The following is a 16,877-nucleotide window of genomic DNA, read 5'->3' as shown; positions in this document are numbered from 1 at the left end:
CCTTTAAAGAAAGAGAAGGAGGGCTGTACTAAGACCAAAAGAAGAAAGAACATATTTATAGTGAATAAGAACTAAATAACTATGTAATATTAACAAAACGGGGGGTGGAGGTTGGGGCTATGGGAGACAGAGATAGGAGAACATACTAAAGTTCATGTCTTACTAGGAGGTAACTATAGGTTTCATTTAATAACAAAAGGATTAAAGAGAAAACAGGAAAACGGAACACACTGAAATTACAATTAAGATAGTATAAGTCCAAATATATTAAAAATACAAGTAAATGTAAATGGACTGAAATCACCAATTAAAAGACAAAGACTGACAAATTGGCTTTTTAAAAAAATCTATAAATTTTATAAGAGTTACACTTAGAGCATGAGCACCTGCAAAGACTGAAAGTAAAAGGACAGGAAAAAACTTATCAGGCAATTAAGCAAAATAATGCTGATGTAGCTGTATTACTATCAGATTAAACAGACTGTAAGACAAAGAACATTATTAGAGATGATCACTGCATAATGATGAAATATTTTAAATCATTTGTATGTTTAAAACAAAACATACAAAAATATTTCTCTCAACTAAGAAGAGAAAGCTATCTTAAATGAATGCACCCAATAAAACAGACTAATGCACCCAAAAATATATATATAAAGCAAAACAACTACAGGGAGATATTAGGAAATCCACTATCACTGTAAGAAATTTTATCTACCTTTCTTAATTCTTGGTAGGTCAAGCAAACAGAAAATCAGCAAAGATCTGAATGTTGACTGAGCAAATTGACATACATAGAAATCTATACCCAACAATGAGAAAATATACACTTTTTAAAAAACATGCAAAATGTTCACAAAAACCAGCCATGATTGTGGCACCTGGGTGGCTCAGTTAGTTAGGCACCTGACTCTTGGTTTTGGCTCAGGTCATGATCTCAGGGTCCTAAAATCAAGCCCTACACTGGGTTCTGCACTGAACATGAAGGCTTCTTAAGATTCACTCTCTCCCTTCCCCTCTCTCTTTGCTCCTCCCCCCACCCTGTGGGCATGCATGCGCACTCTATTTCTCTGGGAAAAGGGGAAAAAAAAAAAAAAAACTGGCCACATTCTGGGCCAAAAAGGAAACGTCAATAAATTTTAATGGATAGTTATCACATAAATCGTTAAGTATCATATAGGTATCAACAGTATTTTTTGAAGTACAACTAACTGGATAGAAAATGGACAAAATACAAGAACATCAATATCAAAAAAAGGGAAACCTATATGACCAATAAATATGAAGAAGTGTTCAACATCATCAGTGATCAAAGAAATACAAATCAAACTACAACGGGAAGTCATTTGTATATCTATTTCATGGGCAAAATCTTTTGAGTCTGACATTACTCAATGGAGAGGATGTTGGTCCATGGGATCTCTTATATTTTGCTAGTGGAAGTGGTGAAACAACTTTGGAAAACAGTTTTGAAAACAATTGTGACATTATCTCCTGAAGTTGGACATTAACTTATCCTATGATCTAAAAATTCCACTCCTCCACACGTAGCCAAGAAAAACTCTTATACATATATAACAGGAGAAACATACAAATATTCATGGCACTACCATTCACAATAGTAAAATCCAGGAAACAATCTAAATGCCCAGATTATGGTTCATTCATCCAATAAAATACTATACAGCAGTCTAAAAAAAAAAAAAAAAAAAAGAACTACACCTTCATGCAACAATATGCAATATATTAAGTGAAAAAAGTCTCAAAAGTGTGCATGATGTGGTATGATTTTATAAGGTTTAAAACAAAACAAAAAATATACTTTTTAAGAATACATACAGATGCAATAAAACTTTATTAAAAGCAAATGATCAGTAGAAAATAAGAATGTTGACTATTTCAGTTAGAGAAGGCAGAGGTATGGGATTGCAGAGGCAGGAAGAGTCAAGGATAATATGCAAAGTGTATGTTGTCATGTAATAGTCCAGTTGTGGGTCCTTACTACATTATTAAAAATAAGGGACACCTGGGTGGCTCAGTCAGTTAAGCATCTGCCTTTGGCTCAGGTCATGATTCCCATGTCAGGCTCCTTGCTCAGCGGGGAGCCTGCTTCTCCCTTTCCCCCTCCCCCTGCTCGTGCGCGCTCTCTCTCTCTCTGACAAATAAAATCTTGAAAAAAAAATGACTAAGTAAAATGGGCCATGCATGGACCAATGATGAATGTGTTAAAAACCAAGGATTATGATTAATTTAAAATTAACTCTAATTAATTTGCACCTGAGTTCCAAGCAGGTTTAAAAAAAAAGGAAAGAAATGGCAGAATTCTGAAGCCAGAATTCAGATTAGTTTCAGGGACCATTTAGATAAAATTTGGAAAAATCTTACATAATACTAAACAAACAATAAATAAGATAATCTTACTAAGAATAAATATTCTACTATATTTCCATTCATCTATGCACTATAGGGGTGTCTTATAAGATAAAATTATATTCTTTATATAATTCTATATCTTGTTTGTTCATGTAACATTTATCTCATGATTACAATTCACTTCAATATCATCTAGTGATAACATTATTAAATAGATTTCCACTTAATGTGAGATGATCGAGGTATTCTGATTCTCTAGTTCTCAATGAAACTAGTTCTAGTGTTTCATCTATATCCTGTATCTACGATGCAATACCCATTAAGGTATAAAGTAAAACAGTAAGTCTATCTAGAATAAGTGTACTGTTATCCGGTCCCAAAGAAGAAAATCAGGTTAAATTAAAATTCCAGCAATCTGGTAAAAAACTATGCTTTATACTGTCTCAAAGATTATTTTAACAAATGAAAATCCTTTATTTTCCAACCATTCTGAAGATATGAAGGCTTGATTTAAAAAGCCCAACTATCATGAAAAAAAAAAAAAAAAAGCCCAACTTACATACCTTTTCTTACCCAATCTCCAGTATGAATATTTATAGTCACACCCACTAAATTACTACTTCGCTGTCTTTTTTCCCAGAGAAAATCAAGAGCTTTTCTTGCATATTCCTATAATTAAAAAAAAAGAAAAACGTACTTGAAGAACTGCACATCTCTGGCAAACAGGAAACAAAGAAACAAAAGTCAAAGGCTCACAGAATATTTTAAGGATTATATAAAATTCCTATGATAATCATTAAAATACATATATACATTAAATTAAATTTCCTTACAAGTCAAATCTTGACTCTTTTTCAGCCAATCAAGCCTAGGTAAAAAGAATGAGTCTAAAAATACTATTTAGTGGCAGGGATCTCACTTTGAGACCATCACGTTCATCTAATACTTCTAGTGCAAGTTCACATTCACATACATGTATTCTTAAATTATATTAACTGCTGCCATAATTAAATGAGCTTGTTAAAGTAATTTCTATCATTTAAATACAAAGTGAAAATCTCCTTGCATGCTCTTATTTAGAGAATTAGAAGAGAATTCCAAAGTTGATATGTCATCTCTGAAACACAGGCATTTCAAGAGCCCACTTTTTACATAGCATGCAACTTTGTTAGTGAAGAGTAAATAAATTCACCAGTATTCATTTGACAATAACAACATAACTTTATGACACGTTTTTCTTTTTTTTTTCACTTATTTTTATCCATTGGCCACTAAAGTAATTTTTTAACAAATTCTTAGCTTTCGATAAAAAGATGTTATAAAATATAGAAGCATAAGACATGTACAGGAGAGTTTCTAAGTTAAACTTAATTTCAGAACATGAATCTATTTAGCACTGGAGAAGTACTTCTACAGAAGAAAAAAAATTAAACCAATTTGCCACTTTGCAGATTTAAGAACAGAGTATAAAATAGTCTTAGCTCTTGATTCAACTTATTTATGCTGATTTTTTAAAACAAAGCAGACTATGGCTTTAATTAAATGCTATAATTTCAGAGCCAGAAAGTTTCATAAAGATTTCCCTGTTCCTATCTTACAGCTAAGAAAACAGGCCCAGTGAAAGCAAAGATTTAACCAAAGTTTAAAACTGAATTATAGAACAACTAGTATGAGAATTCCTCACGTCTCTTTATATATTAGACCAAAAGTCAGCAAACTTTTTTTGCCAGATAATAAGTATTTTAGGCATTATGGGTCTATACAGTCACTGTCACAATTACTCGACTCTTGTCACTTTAGTACAGATGCAGTCATAGTCGCAAATAAATAAATAAGCATGGCTGCGTTTCAATAAAACTTTATTCACAAAAATAGGCAGTGGCTAGATCTGGCCCCAAGGCTGTTGTTTGCCAACCCTATATTGGATCGATGCTGTCAACTGCATCAGGCTGCTTCTCTCACAATAAATTACTGTATATTCATGAAGTTAAAAAGATCATAATTTTCAAATAGATTCACTCGTAAGTACAAAATACACCAGTGGAAAGAGCATGGGCTTTGAATTTAGAAAGGCACGGATTCTAATTCCAATTCTACTCATTCACCCATAGCTGTGCATCGTATCCTCTTTGAGTCTCACTTTCCTAACCTATAAATGCATCAGTATCTCAGAGTTTGTAGTTCAATTAAACAGTGCAAAAGTGACTATACTTTTCAATGAAAGGAAAATATGTCAGCAAAGTACAGAATAAAAATTAAACCAAACGTGATAAATCTGTCCTTGACACTCTGAACATACAGACGCACAAAGACCACTTGACTTGTTTTACTAACACTCAGAGAAAAGTCTTTAATGCTAGTATGTGGTCCCTACTTCTGCTTGCTTTATGTGTGCCATTTGCTGAATTTTTAAAGTTTTCCTAAGTCATATGTTTGAAAAAGAGGGTGTTTTGTGATATTATTGCACACAATGACATGCTTAAACATAGATAAAATTAAAAGTGTGAAATATAGCTAGTCTACACCAAATTACTTGGGGAATATTAAGTCTTTTGGATAAGAAATAACATTAACCTTGGGGTAAACAAACTTACAGATATGACTCTCTATCAAGAGAAGGGCAAAAATTTCACTATTTCGTGAAGTTTTCAGAAATGCAATAGACCATCTAGAAGTATAACAGAAAAGACAGTTTTTCATATAAGACATTTGTGATATCAAATTCCTATAAAAGGCTAGAAATCTCCTAAGAATAAACCTAAAAATGTACAGTTTGTGAACAAATGCAAAGTTGTATTAACCTATATCTCACAATGACTTCTAGGTTTTTGACAAAAACCATATGTGGAATCTAGACAAAAGTTCACTAAAATGACAGTAATCATCCAATTGATAATCCTCATACTTGAGCAATGAAAAAAAGATATAAAGTTAGTTATGCCCAACACCCAAGAGATCAAAGACTATGAAAAGCAAACCTCAAATATTGTTGCTCCTGTGAATCGACTTAAAGCAGCAAACTCAAGGATCAAGGTACCTGCACAAGCTGTACAGGTATCTGTCTCAGTTCCTGTCCGCGCTTCCGGCTTTCTAATACCAAACTTTAAATTAATCTAAATAAAATCAGAAGAGCATCATTAGCAACTATGGAGAGAAAATGGCTTCTGGATAAGAGATTATTTTTCAATCAAGATTTTTCATCAAATCATGGAAATAATTCACAAAATATCTAAACACTGAAATTTGATGATCTTTGTGACTATCCAATTTAACATCTCAAGAAGGACATTCTACACATATAATATTCATGGGGTAAATAGTTTTCATTTATTTCCTTCCTCAATTAGACCAAAATTCAGTACCCATATGAGAATTACACAGAGAAAATACCTCCTATAACAATTTTATTCTCTGGACAGTTTGAACTAGTTAGTACAAGAACAGGAAACTAGACTAGCTCTAAAAGAAATTAGATTTATGTGAGAATTTACGAAAAACCAGTACTATATTAGTCCTTCACAGCAAAAAAAGTGATTAAGTTATGGTGTATATTTAAAAGGAGATTAAAATTTTGTTTACAGGTTTTAAAAGTTTTGAAATATAGACTATATTGCCTTGCTGACAGGGTATCAAACAACACAAAGAAAATTTTTTCGAAGGAGTATTTTTTTCTTATAATTCAAAGACAGCCAAATTATACTACATTATAAACTTAGATTAACCAGAACCGAACTGATCAGAAACTGATTAAAATTCGAATGGTCTTCTGCAGTCCAAATAAATAACAAAGAAGCAAGCATATACCGAGGATTTCTCATAACAATAAACAAAAACATCAACTACAAATCATGTTTCCAGATCAGTTATTACTCAGACTCTATAAGAAGTTCAAATAAATTCCTATTTCAACTTATCCGCCGAAATCAATTGCTGGGTATGCCTATTACCTTAACAGGGTCCAATCAACACTCTAGGAGTATCTAAACAAGGAGACAGGGATAATACCCACTCATTACCAATAAACAAATAACAAAAGTGAAATGTAGGTGAGACACAAGGAGTGGATTGTTATGTTGGCCATTTACCTCACTTTCCAAAATGTCACTTGAGGCATCATGTTCCATGTCCTATTAGCCTAGAAGCATCTCTCTATCCCCACTCAAATTCATAATTATCTCTACCATCTATAATTCTGAAAGAATAAATGGCTTTAGGTAGTTCTGCACCAAAAACCAGAATGGAAACCATCCCTTGCCCTCTTATGTTACCTATATCTCTACCAACAGAATTAAAATTGATGTTAAGAATAAACTTTAAGTGGCTCAGTCAGTTAAGCAACTGACTCCGGTGCAGGTCATGATCTCAGAGTCCTGGGATTGAGCCCTGTGTTAGGCTCCCTGCTCAGCGGGGTGTCTGCTTCTCCTTCTCCCTCTGCCCCCCCCGCCCCCCCACCAATATGTGCTCTCTCTCTCTCTCTCAAATGAATAAAATCTTAAAAAAAAAAAAAGAATAAACTTTAAAATGAAGACATCCTCAATAATAAAACATTTACATCAACTGCACTAAGGTAAAGTATAATAATTTTCATAAATATTTGTATTAACAGTCAATAGTGAAAAATATTTTCTGGTTAGTTCTATTAATTATTACAATCAACTGATCAATAGTTATCTACTATGTAGGGAATATTATGTTAAGATACAAAGTAAATGAAAAGATCCTTGTCCTTGGGGAGCTTAAAAGCAAGACAGAGCAAATACGACAGATATATATAAATGGAGACGGTAACTAATAATGGAAAGTCATAAATAAATGCCAAACAAATGGAACTAACAACAAACGCTAAGACCTAAAAATCAGAAGAAGCATCACTGATATTTGATAAAAATATCACTGGACTGGGAATAACTGAGAGCTAACAATGGCAAAGTCCAGGGAAGTAGTCATGAAAAAGCAAAGGCAAGACAGAAAGCATTTATATCCCATTTTTAGTATCTTTTAACAAAAAAAACAAAGGAAATACTTTGACTCACTGAAGTTCTGTACATTAAAAATATTTAAGATGGTCGTATACTGCATTATAGTCTTTACTGACCCACGATGGTCACTACTAAATAATGTAAAAGGACTATTTCTTAATACAACTATATATAGTATCATATCATTTCCATCTCATATGCTGAAGATCTGCATTATTAAACAATCCCCAAGTGCAAACCTCCAGGGGGCACTACCATTTCTATAAGACAAGGAAAAGGGGTTGAACGTCTTTTTTGCTTATGTTAATCCTCTTATTGACTTTTGCTCGAGAGGCTGGTTAGATAAGCTGCAGTTGTCCTGACTAGATCTCAGAGGACCAGTGTAGAAAGGGCACTGGTAGGGGCATCTGTCTAGTCATGTAGAAGTTAAAAACAAAGAGCTTATTGCCCTTTACTTGAAAGGCTTCAGACAAAAAGGGTTAAAAGCATAATAAAGGTTTTGAACTTAGAAGGAATTTGGAACCTGGTTTCTTCCTCCTGGTCCTATGTTCCTGGGAATCACAAAGTGGTTCTTTTTTAACTGAAAGGTAGAAGTTTAAATTACCTACACTAAATTTATCTACATCATATATTTGCTATACCCAAAAGACCCCTAAAATGTGTACAAAATCAAAATGGAATTCCCATTAACCCTATGTTTTATGGATATAATCATCTACCTGACCTTGGAAATGAGGTCTTAAATGAAAAACTGGCACGGTGCTTTTAATTAACTTTGAGAAAATGGCATCACAAAGTGTGAACTACCTCTAGGGTTTATATGTAGATGTAACACATGACCATTAACCACTAAAATATCATTTCTGTTCAGCAAATTCTTGAGTTGAAAGCATTAATGCAGTACTATCAATTATGTATGCATATCTAAGAGAGACTTAGTAAAACCTCGTAAGTGTGAAGAAGACAGGATAGGAAGACATTTAGTTTCTATCTGTAGTCCTCTTGTAAAAAGCAATTTAAAAAATTTTCTTGATACTTAAGAGTATAAGAAAATGTATTATTTTCTTATTTTACTATAGTATTTTACTATAATACTCTTAGTAGCTACTGTTTTAATTCCTCTCCTGTTTCTCATGTGACGACAAAAGTGAAGAAATGCCAGATTCCCCAAAATTTAGCACCTCCATTTACAACAAAAACTAAAAGTATTTACTAAAAGTAAATTCAATTAAATAAACATCTAGGTTATTTAAAATAGCTTTGTTTTTAATTTTAATATGCTAAGAAAATAAAAAGATCAACAAACAAGTTTAACCACACTAAAAAGCAAAGAAATTCACATTAAAACAATTTTTTTCTCATTCAACTGGTAAAATAACAATACACACTGTTGGCAACAGTACAACAACACATATACTATTATAAATAGAACCTTTCTGGAGAACAACTGGGCAATAAGTACCCAAAGCCTTAAAAAACATTCCCTATTTCTATGACTTACCATTTCCTCTCCTAGTAATTTATCCTATGGAAGAAGTAAAAAGATCTGTATAAAGATGTTCACAGAAGAGCTAGTCAAACTATCAAGAGCGAGAAATTTAAATAAGAAATTTAATAAATACGCTGTTTCACAAAACAAAAAAAAAGCACAGGTCACAATCCACTAAACTGGTGGGTAAAGTAATACGCTATGACCTCCAGTTTGAAAAGCACTGCTCTAAATTATGCTGGCTCTCCAGTCAAAGGTTTCTTGATGGTGAAAGTGAGTCTTACTTGATTTATACTGGGAGAAAAGTTATGCCAGGTAATGGAGATGATAGGCCTAACAGCATGGAAATGGAAAAAAAAAAAAAAAAGAAAGAAAGAAAGAAAGAAAAACACACCTTCGCTGTTTGGGGGACACTAACGGATTCTTTGGCTGAACTGGAACACGCATTTCATTGGGGTGTGAGGTGCTGAGAGGTCAGAAAGTCTATTGCCAAACCATAATGAATTCTGAAAGTTAAGAGATACTCTGTACAATAGAGAGTCAGTAGAACTTCTGAGTGTAATTTGATAAAAATTGTTTTAGTAAGATTAATTTTTAAGTCTCTAAATGATGAGGGAGCAGAAGGCTAGCTGAAGACAGAGCATAAGCCTACACCCTGCAACCTCCCCCACCCCCTCACTCCTGGGTGGGCTACGTGATGTTCCTCTAGGAAGTTCTCAACTATCTTCATGTTAATGCCCTGCTAGAGGGAAAAACCACCTTAACTTGACAATGTCTTCTTTAACATATGAAAATCCTTTTGAAACCTCCCTTTTTCCTTACCTCCCCCAGCCCCAGAGTATATAATCAGCCACCCCTCGCAACCCCGGGCAGCAGCTCTTTCTGCCCACGGGTCCTGTCCGCGGGGCTTTAATAAACCACCATTTTGCACCAAAGACGCCTCAAGAATTCTTTCTTGGTCGTCAACTCCGGACTCCACCCCACTGAACCTCACCTCACTGATATCCCACAACATCATAAAGAATAAACCAGAGAGAAAAGAGTAAGATAGGTATTTACAATAGTTTAGGAATTACACTGGCTTCAGCTAACTTACCAGCAGTAAGAAAAAAATTATCAGAACTTAGTAATGGCTGAGGTGTCTAACTTGGACAAGAGGGAGAAAGCAACAGCATTAATAAAGAAATAAATCAGGGGCACCTGGGGCTCAGTTGTAAGCATCTGCCTTGGGCTCAGGTCATGATCCCGGAGTCCTGTCCTGCGATCAAGCCCTGCCCCCTGCTCTGTGGAGAGTCTGCTTCTCCCTCTGCCCCTCACTCCACTCATGCTTTCAATCTCTTGCTCTCTCTCTCTCAAATAAATAAAATATTTTTAAAAATTAATAAATCAACATAGAAAGTTCTTCCCATAGTCAATGGCTTCTTTCTTTTTGCTTTAAATATAACATTTTCTTGGGGGCAAAACAGAACTCCCTCAACAGACTCGGCTGCCACCTCTCTTTAACAACACCAGGAATCTCAAAATGAATGGTCCTGTGTTTTCACCTAGTTTGAACCCTTCCCTCCCTTTTATTCTCCCACATTACATACTTTAAGGATCTGTTTGCATCTAATTCTATTGTTTTCTAAAACCACCTCCTTTTGAAGCTCTAAGATTTCATCACACCATAGCTACTACCCTGTGGTTCTCTTCCTGAGTTTCTGCTACTACCCTGTGGTTCTCTTCCTGAGTCTCTGAACACTCTCTTTTCCAACACTCTGCTTCCTCCTCATTCCCCTCTGTCCTGTGTTCTCTCCAAATCCTCTCTACTGGAAAGCCAACACCCACTCTCACTGTTTCAAGCGTATCTTGTGCACAAATAATTCTGTGCCCAAATTCTAGTCTGGCGTCTGTTTCTTCCTTCTGCAGCATAATCTAATCTGTTACGCGGTGACACATAAAAGCCTTAAACGAATCTAAACTCTCATACCACTCAAATGCAAAACTGAAATATCAATATAAATGTTTTATATAGTTTTATATAGTTTTATATAATGTTTTATATAGTTTTATAGAAGAAAAATACTATGAAGTATTTTTCTTCAGCCTCAAGCAGGTGATGAACAATGGCTCCAATTACAAAACCTCATGTTTGTAAGACAGCAAAGGAAGTACATTAAAACTGCTGTATTTTTCAGAATTACTTACTCTTGGATACGGAAGGCCACTGGTAGTATTGAAAGCTGGTAAAAGTTTGTAACCCAACTGCTTTGCCATTTGGAGAAGTTCATCATTGTACCACTGCATGTACTCTCCTTTTTCTTTCAGCATGATTGCCAATGAGTGTCCACCCAAAAGACCCCTACAATCACAGAGATGAAACATTATCCACTTCTTACAGATACTTAAACACTATCTAAAAAGATGTGGGTATCTTGTTACCAACAATTTAGCACACATAAGGAAAGATCTTAGAAGAACTTTTTTTTTTTTTAACCTAACTCTGGCTACTCATTTTATAGCAAAACACAGACAGTAAAAAAAGTTTTAGATGTTCTATCTGCTGTAAAGTGTTCAGCATTCTGAAACACCTTAAAATTTCTTAAAGAGCCTTAAAAAAAAAAAGAGTATCTTAGAAATCACTTATTTTAACAAACCTGACATTTGATTCTAACAACTTTTAAATTAATGATATCATCATGCAATCTTTAACTCTTACAGTATAAATTAAATAAACCTCTTCAACTCTGTATTAAATATAATAGATTAAGAAACTCTGTGAAGGGGCGCCTGGGTGGCACAGCCGTTAAGCGTCTGCCTTCAGCTCAGGGCGTGACCCCGGTGTTCTGGGATCGAGCCCCACATCAGGCTCCTCTGCTATGAGCCTGCTTCTTCCTCTCCCACTCCCCCTGCTTGTGTTCCCTCTCTCGCTGGCTGTCTCTATCTCTGTCGAATAAATAAATAAAATCTTTAAAAAAAAAAAAAAAAAAAAAAAAAAGAAACTCTGTGAAAAGCTACAATAAATATTGCCTGAACTGAAAAAGATTCACTTTACCTGTCTGACAAAAGGAAATGTGTTACAACAACATAAAAGTAACCATTAAATATAAAAATTTAATAATGTTGAAACTTGAATTAATAAATCCTGTAATTCAGTATTTTTAAATGTTCTGATAGCACTTCAAAATGTTTAGTTGAGAGGTAGTATTATACATGTAATTTCATTTGGCCTGAACAGGTGCTGGCTAAGATTAGCAAACTATGTAAACTAGAGGAAAAACCTGAGATATGGCTAATATGCGAATGTTCAACCTCTAATCCTTTTTTAACAACACACAGAGATTACTTTTGATTTGAGTGTGCAACTATTTCCAAAGTCAGCTGCTGTCTGTGCCTGATACAATGCAAGGTCATCCCACAGCCTCCGTTTCATAATACCCCAACTTTTATCTTTTAAACGTAAGAAATATCTTGCTTTATTACCATCAAGAAATAAACAGTATACCCTAGGCTTTTCTGTTATTAAAATTATAGCTTCAGTGTCTTACATACTCACCCAAGAACTCTGATGTTTGTTTCAAAGACTGATACAACTACATCATTATCTAAATTAACATCTCTTAAAACTTTTCTCACCGCATCTTCAAATTCTTTAGTTTTATTTAATACCTAGGAGAAGAAAATTATGAAAATAAAGTTCTTTTCTACCAAGTCAAAGAGAAATAGTGTTAGAATGAACTCCTAAAAGCAAGTTAATACATTAAAACTCTAAAAAGTGACACATACAAAATGTTTCCCGTAAGCCAATGACAAAAACGTGGTATCTAAAATCCCCCAAAAGTAAATGCCTACATTATAAGGAATCTTTATATATTTCTTTTTTAGATATAAGGAAATCATTGAGACTTTAAAAAACAATCATCATCAGAACTGTTAACTGGTTTCTTAACATATAACCCACGACCCAGAGAGCTACATGAGATGAGCTCTAACAGGATTTGGTTTCCAAGTCAAAACAACACAAAAATCATCCTATTCACCAACCATCATTTTAAAGGTTGCTCACTCTCAAAAGAGAGCACATCCTTCAGAGAATGACTGATCCTAAACCACACACCACCTGCCATCTTCACCCGTGGCCGCCAAGACCCCTAACCGAGGAGGATTATAATGTTGTAATCAAGAGCAAGCTCGTTTTGAACTCTAGTTCTTTCATTCACTACCTGTGTAATCTCGGTCAAGTGACTTCCATCTCTGAGCCTCTTCTCTCATTAATAAAAAAAGAAGTATCTACTCTTATAGGTTTGTTTTCTTAAATGAGGTAATATATATAAAGTATTTTCAGTAGAGTGCCTGACTTAATAAGTGCTTAATATCATTACTATTATTGATGAGGAATAGAAGGCAAGCTGAGGACAAAGCAGAAACTGACACCACCACCCCACCCCCGCCATGGGATGTATGTGACATTCCTCAGGCACTCCTGGCTGCCCTAAAGGACAAAGAAATAGTTAACCTATAGATACCACAATCCTGCAAGACTTAAGTCTCCCTCAGTTTTACAAATGTCTTTAGCAGTTTACAAGAACGAAGCATTTCTATCAATAACCTAGCTTCCGGAAGGGAATGTAGATACAATTAAATGCCCTTATAATCTGCAGCCTCCAGGAAGTGCCCAACTATCTTCATGTTAATGCCTTACTAGAGCGGTAAACAACCTTAACTTGACAATGGCAAGGCCTCTGGTATCTTGTGAGTCTTCTTTAACATGTGAAAGTATTTCCTCAACCTCCCTTTTTTCTTACCTCCCCCAACCCCATGGTATATAATCAGCCACCCCTCACAACCCTGGTGCAGCAGCTCTTTCTGCCCACGGGTCCTGTCCCCATGCTTTAATAAACCACCAATTTTGCACCAAAGATGCCTCAAGAATTCTTTCTTGGTCGTCGGCTCCGGACTCCACCCCACTGAACCTCACCTGTATTCCGTAACATCATCATCATCATTATTATTATTATTATTATTATTATTATTATTACCATGAGGGTCTAGAATCCTGACTAGGTTAAGAATTCTGTGGATTCTTGAGATCAGTTTCATGAAGGAGCCAATGCATTACATAGTTGCTTTGATTTTTCAGTCAAAATCAATGCTGTGTCAGAGAGCTCTCCTGCTCAACTACTGACCCCCAGATTTAAAACCAGAAATAGACAAGATCATTTGACTCACGCTCTAGCTACAACCCATTGTGCTTATTGCTTATCACACTTTCGTGAGTCACTGACAACACATTTTGCAGTGACCCAAACATTCCAACTGCCAGACCAGAAAAGCCCTGATATCAATGGAATGCCTAGAAGACCACACCCTACATGTTCCCTTCCCTGCCCACCAACCGAGCCCCCCTGCCCATGATCACGTGCTCTCTGCCTGCTCTCTTGCATGTACCCCCACCCCCCAACCTCTCCTAATAAAACTCTAGGTGTCCACCTTATCTGCGGAGAGGTCGGTTGTTAAGGCCTGTGCCTGCCAGCTCCTCTAGCTGCCAGCACCCGAAATAAATCTGTCCCCTTCTCTTTTCCAAACCTTCCTCTCTTGAGTTATTGGCTTTTCTTGCCCCAAGTTTATCTGAGTCTGTTCAACAACAGTGTTGGCACACCCAGCCAGGAGCTATGCTTCTGATTTGTCCAGCTCCCTCAGCATTCCCCAGGAGGGAGCAGCTGGCTGAGGCAGGGTGCCAGGCCCTACCTGTTCATTTCCTGAGTTAGTGGTTGTGATAGACTCTTTCAGTAACTGCTACACAATTACATGTTATTTAGACACCAGATCCATTAAAAATAGTTCTCCTTTACTTGATTGTTTAATCTTTTTGTTTGATAATATTTTATAGTGCTTTTTCACTTGATTTCTCTCATTAAAAATTCTAATTTAAGTATAAAACATTCCATAAGAATATCTGACTAAAATTCAAGTAAAAGTAAAATTTAGGCTAAGTCCTGAGTAAAATATACTATCAAGCCTGCCTTTAAACTGACTGCTTTTCCTTATCAATCTCTAAATCCATGTAAATTCTGCAAGCAACAAGTGCAGATGCATAGAGCCCTGAATCACTTTTAGAATGAAACATAACTGTGCTACTCCCCACTCACCTACACATACACTTGTAAGTATCATTTTGTTAATCTTATTCTTCTTCCTAGGTCTACCTCCTGAGAATTACTCCCAACAATTATACCAATGTTATTTGTTTCAAAGAAGAATAGAAGTGGAAAGAGTTCTCTGTCCATAATTAGTTAGAAAATTCATTCCAACTGCTCTATTACTTAATGAGCTTTTTAAGTTCCTAGCTGATAACAAAGATGAATTCAGGTCTCCTCCTTTCCCTCATCATCTTTAATTTGTTTCAATATCTTTCTTTATACAGATCTCATGATAATGTAGAATATAAAGATAAATTTAAATTTAGTTCTTGGCTTCATTACATCAATAAAAACTAGATGGCTAGAATTAGGAACAGATTAAATTTAAAGATCTAACTATGATAATAGAAATCTACTTAACATATTATGGTAAAACCAAAACAAAAATAGAATTGTATGTACTGTCACACATATTATGTTCTATTAATATTTTCAAATAAATAAATCACAAAACAAAAAATAATCACAAAGTAAAGGCGAAGTATATTAGAAATATTAATAAGTGTATTAATAAAATGTACCAAAACAATTCCTTTTAAATGTAGGGGAAAAATTTCTAAACTAATTCTTTTGTTTAAATTGAAAAGAAATTGTTTAAAATAATAATAAAAATTCAAAGTGAATTTTTATGTTTCAAAGTTCACGATGATATGTAATAAGTTACTTAGGTTATTCCTACTTGAAGAGACTAAAATTTAAAGAGTTTATGAAGTATCATTTTTTAAATGTAAGACTTTATCAATCTTTCTTAACTCTTCTTGAGGGTAACTTAAAAAATAGGAGTTACTTATCTGAATCTGAACCAAAGATCAATAAGAAATCATACCTTATAGTTAATAGGAAACTTAGATACCTTGTCTAGGCCCTTCTGAGGTGAAAACAGGAGCCCAGAGAAGTTAAATAAGTTGACCAAGGTCACACATATTAGTACTGTGTGATCACTTCTCATTTCTACCTGCCACAAGGAGCCAGAACTCAAGTTTACCACACATTATGGAGAGTATGGTCTGCTAACCAGCAAGAGCAGCACCACCAAGTGGCAGCTTATTAGAAACGCAGAATCCTGGACCCTACCTTCAGTCTATTGGATCAGAATCTACATTTTAGCCAGATCCCTAGGTGACTTGTAGTACACTGAAGTTTAAAAAGCACTGCATCATTATACAGTAGTTCTCAAAAGTTAGCACACATCAGAATCATCTGGAAGCTGCAAAAAACAGACTGCTGGGCCTCACTCCCAGACTGCCTGATTTAGTATGTCTGGGATGAGGTTCTAGAATTTTGCATTTCTAACAAGTTGTCAGGTACTGCTGCTGCTGCTGGTCCTGGGATCATATTTTGCGAAACAATGCCAAAGTACATAATTGGTATAACCTGAAGGATAGAAGCTTTGTAATAATTAATGGCTACTCAATTAGAAGCCAACAGATTTCTAAATTTAGGAAAGTGACACGGCCTGAAACTACCTTTTTTCTTTCATTTCTGATAAGATTTTTTAAAGCATATGATATCTGAGATCCATGTTCAAGAAAATCAACTTACAGAGAGATGATGGGGAATTTGCTATATGGAAGGATAAAGCCAAGCTGACAGAATGAGAAACAGAGAAGTTCACCTGTGGTCTTTCCTAACACACAGCTACTGCTCCTCACTTACTCCTCCATGTCAAGGTAGACCTGAGAGTATAACCCAGCTACAGTTACAAGTACACCACTTAGCTTCTCCCAGGGTGGCAATTTGTGCCTCCCAGGATATTCTGTTTACCTCTGTCTTTTATTTATAGAGGAAGCCCTATTATAACAGAACACGTAGGACCACTAAACCAAAAATAAGGCATACAAATATTCTCTTATTCTC

General features: G+C 35.1%; 1 protein-coding gene across 2 annotated transcripts in view; it reads right to left on the bottom strand.

Annotated features, from left to right (window-relative positions):
- Positions 1-16,877, bottom strand: part of EDEM3 (ER degradation enhancing alpha-mannosidase like protein 3) — a 66,759-nt gene that overhangs the window by 29,682 nt on the left and 20,200 nt on the right. For both annotated transcript variants that reach the window (XM_026509215.4, XM_026509216.4), the window contains exons 5-8: positions 12,377-12,489; positions 11,029-11,182; positions 5,352-5,486; positions 2,937-3,042 (exon numbers count right to left, since the gene is read on the bottom strand). In XM_026509215.4, the coding sequence (XP_026365000.1) occupies positions 2,937-3,042; positions 5,352-5,486; positions 11,029-11,182; positions 12,377-12,489 (508 nt within the window). The remainder of the gene's footprint in view (positions 1-2,936; positions 3,043-5,351; positions 5,487-11,028; positions 11,183-12,376; positions 12,490-16,877) is intronic.

The sequence above is a fragment of the Ursus arctos genome, unplaced genomic scaffold, assembly GCF_023065955.2.
Source record: "Ursus arctos isolate Adak ecotype North America unplaced genomic scaffold, UrsArc2.0 scaffold_2, whole genome shotgun sequence".
Lineage (NCBI taxonomy): Eukaryota > Metazoa > Chordata > Mammalia > Carnivora > Ursidae > Ursus > Ursus arctos.
This window is presented reverse-complemented; position numbering and strand designations above follow the sequence as displayed.